At 45.3% G+C, this 402-nt stretch overlaps 1 protein-coding gene across 1 annotated transcript in view; it reads left to right on the forward strand.

Moving 5' to 3' along the window:
• LOC124374034 overlaps window positions 1-51 on the forward strand; it is a 1,677-nt gene extending 1,626 nt beyond the window's left edge. The window contains exon 1 of the mRNA XM_046832336.1: window positions 1-51. This exon is cut by the window's left edge and continues 1,626 nt beyond it. Coding sequence (XP_046688292.1) covers window positions 1-51 — 51 coding nt within the window.
• Window positions 52-402: the final 351 nt, after the last annotated feature.

The raw sequence follows: 402 nt of genomic DNA on the forward strand, positions 1-402 counted from the left end.
TATGAGAAAGCAGTAAAGAGGTACAATGAACAGATCGACTATGGAATATAAACTGGGACAGATAAATGTGGGAAGAGGAAGAATAACTATGGAGGAAATGGTGAGAGTTAGCCGGCAGGAGGGTCTTGAGGTGTTGCTCGTACAGGAGCCTTATGTGAAAGATGGACAGATTAGTGGATGCGGAGGGAGGTGGTTTTTTGAAAGGAGAGCAGGAGTTGAGGTAGGAAGTGCTATTGTGGTATTGGAAGATTCGATCGATGCCATGCTAGTCGCCCGAGAATCTGATAATACTTGCGTGAGTGTGATGCTAGAAAGAGGAAGGAAGTCACTGAAGGTTGTCAGCTTATACTGTCGGCCGTCAGAGGGAATTGACGGTCATCTGAGAAAAATAGTGGAGATCAT

This window comes from Homalodisca vitripennis, unplaced genomic scaffold, assembly GCF_021130785.1.
Source record: "Homalodisca vitripennis isolate AUS2020 unplaced genomic scaffold, UT_GWSS_2.1 ScUCBcl_7047;HRSCAF=14552, whole genome shotgun sequence".
In the NCBI taxonomy this organism is placed as follows: Eukaryota; Metazoa; Arthropoda; class Insecta; order Hemiptera; family Cicadellidae; genus Homalodisca; species Homalodisca vitripennis.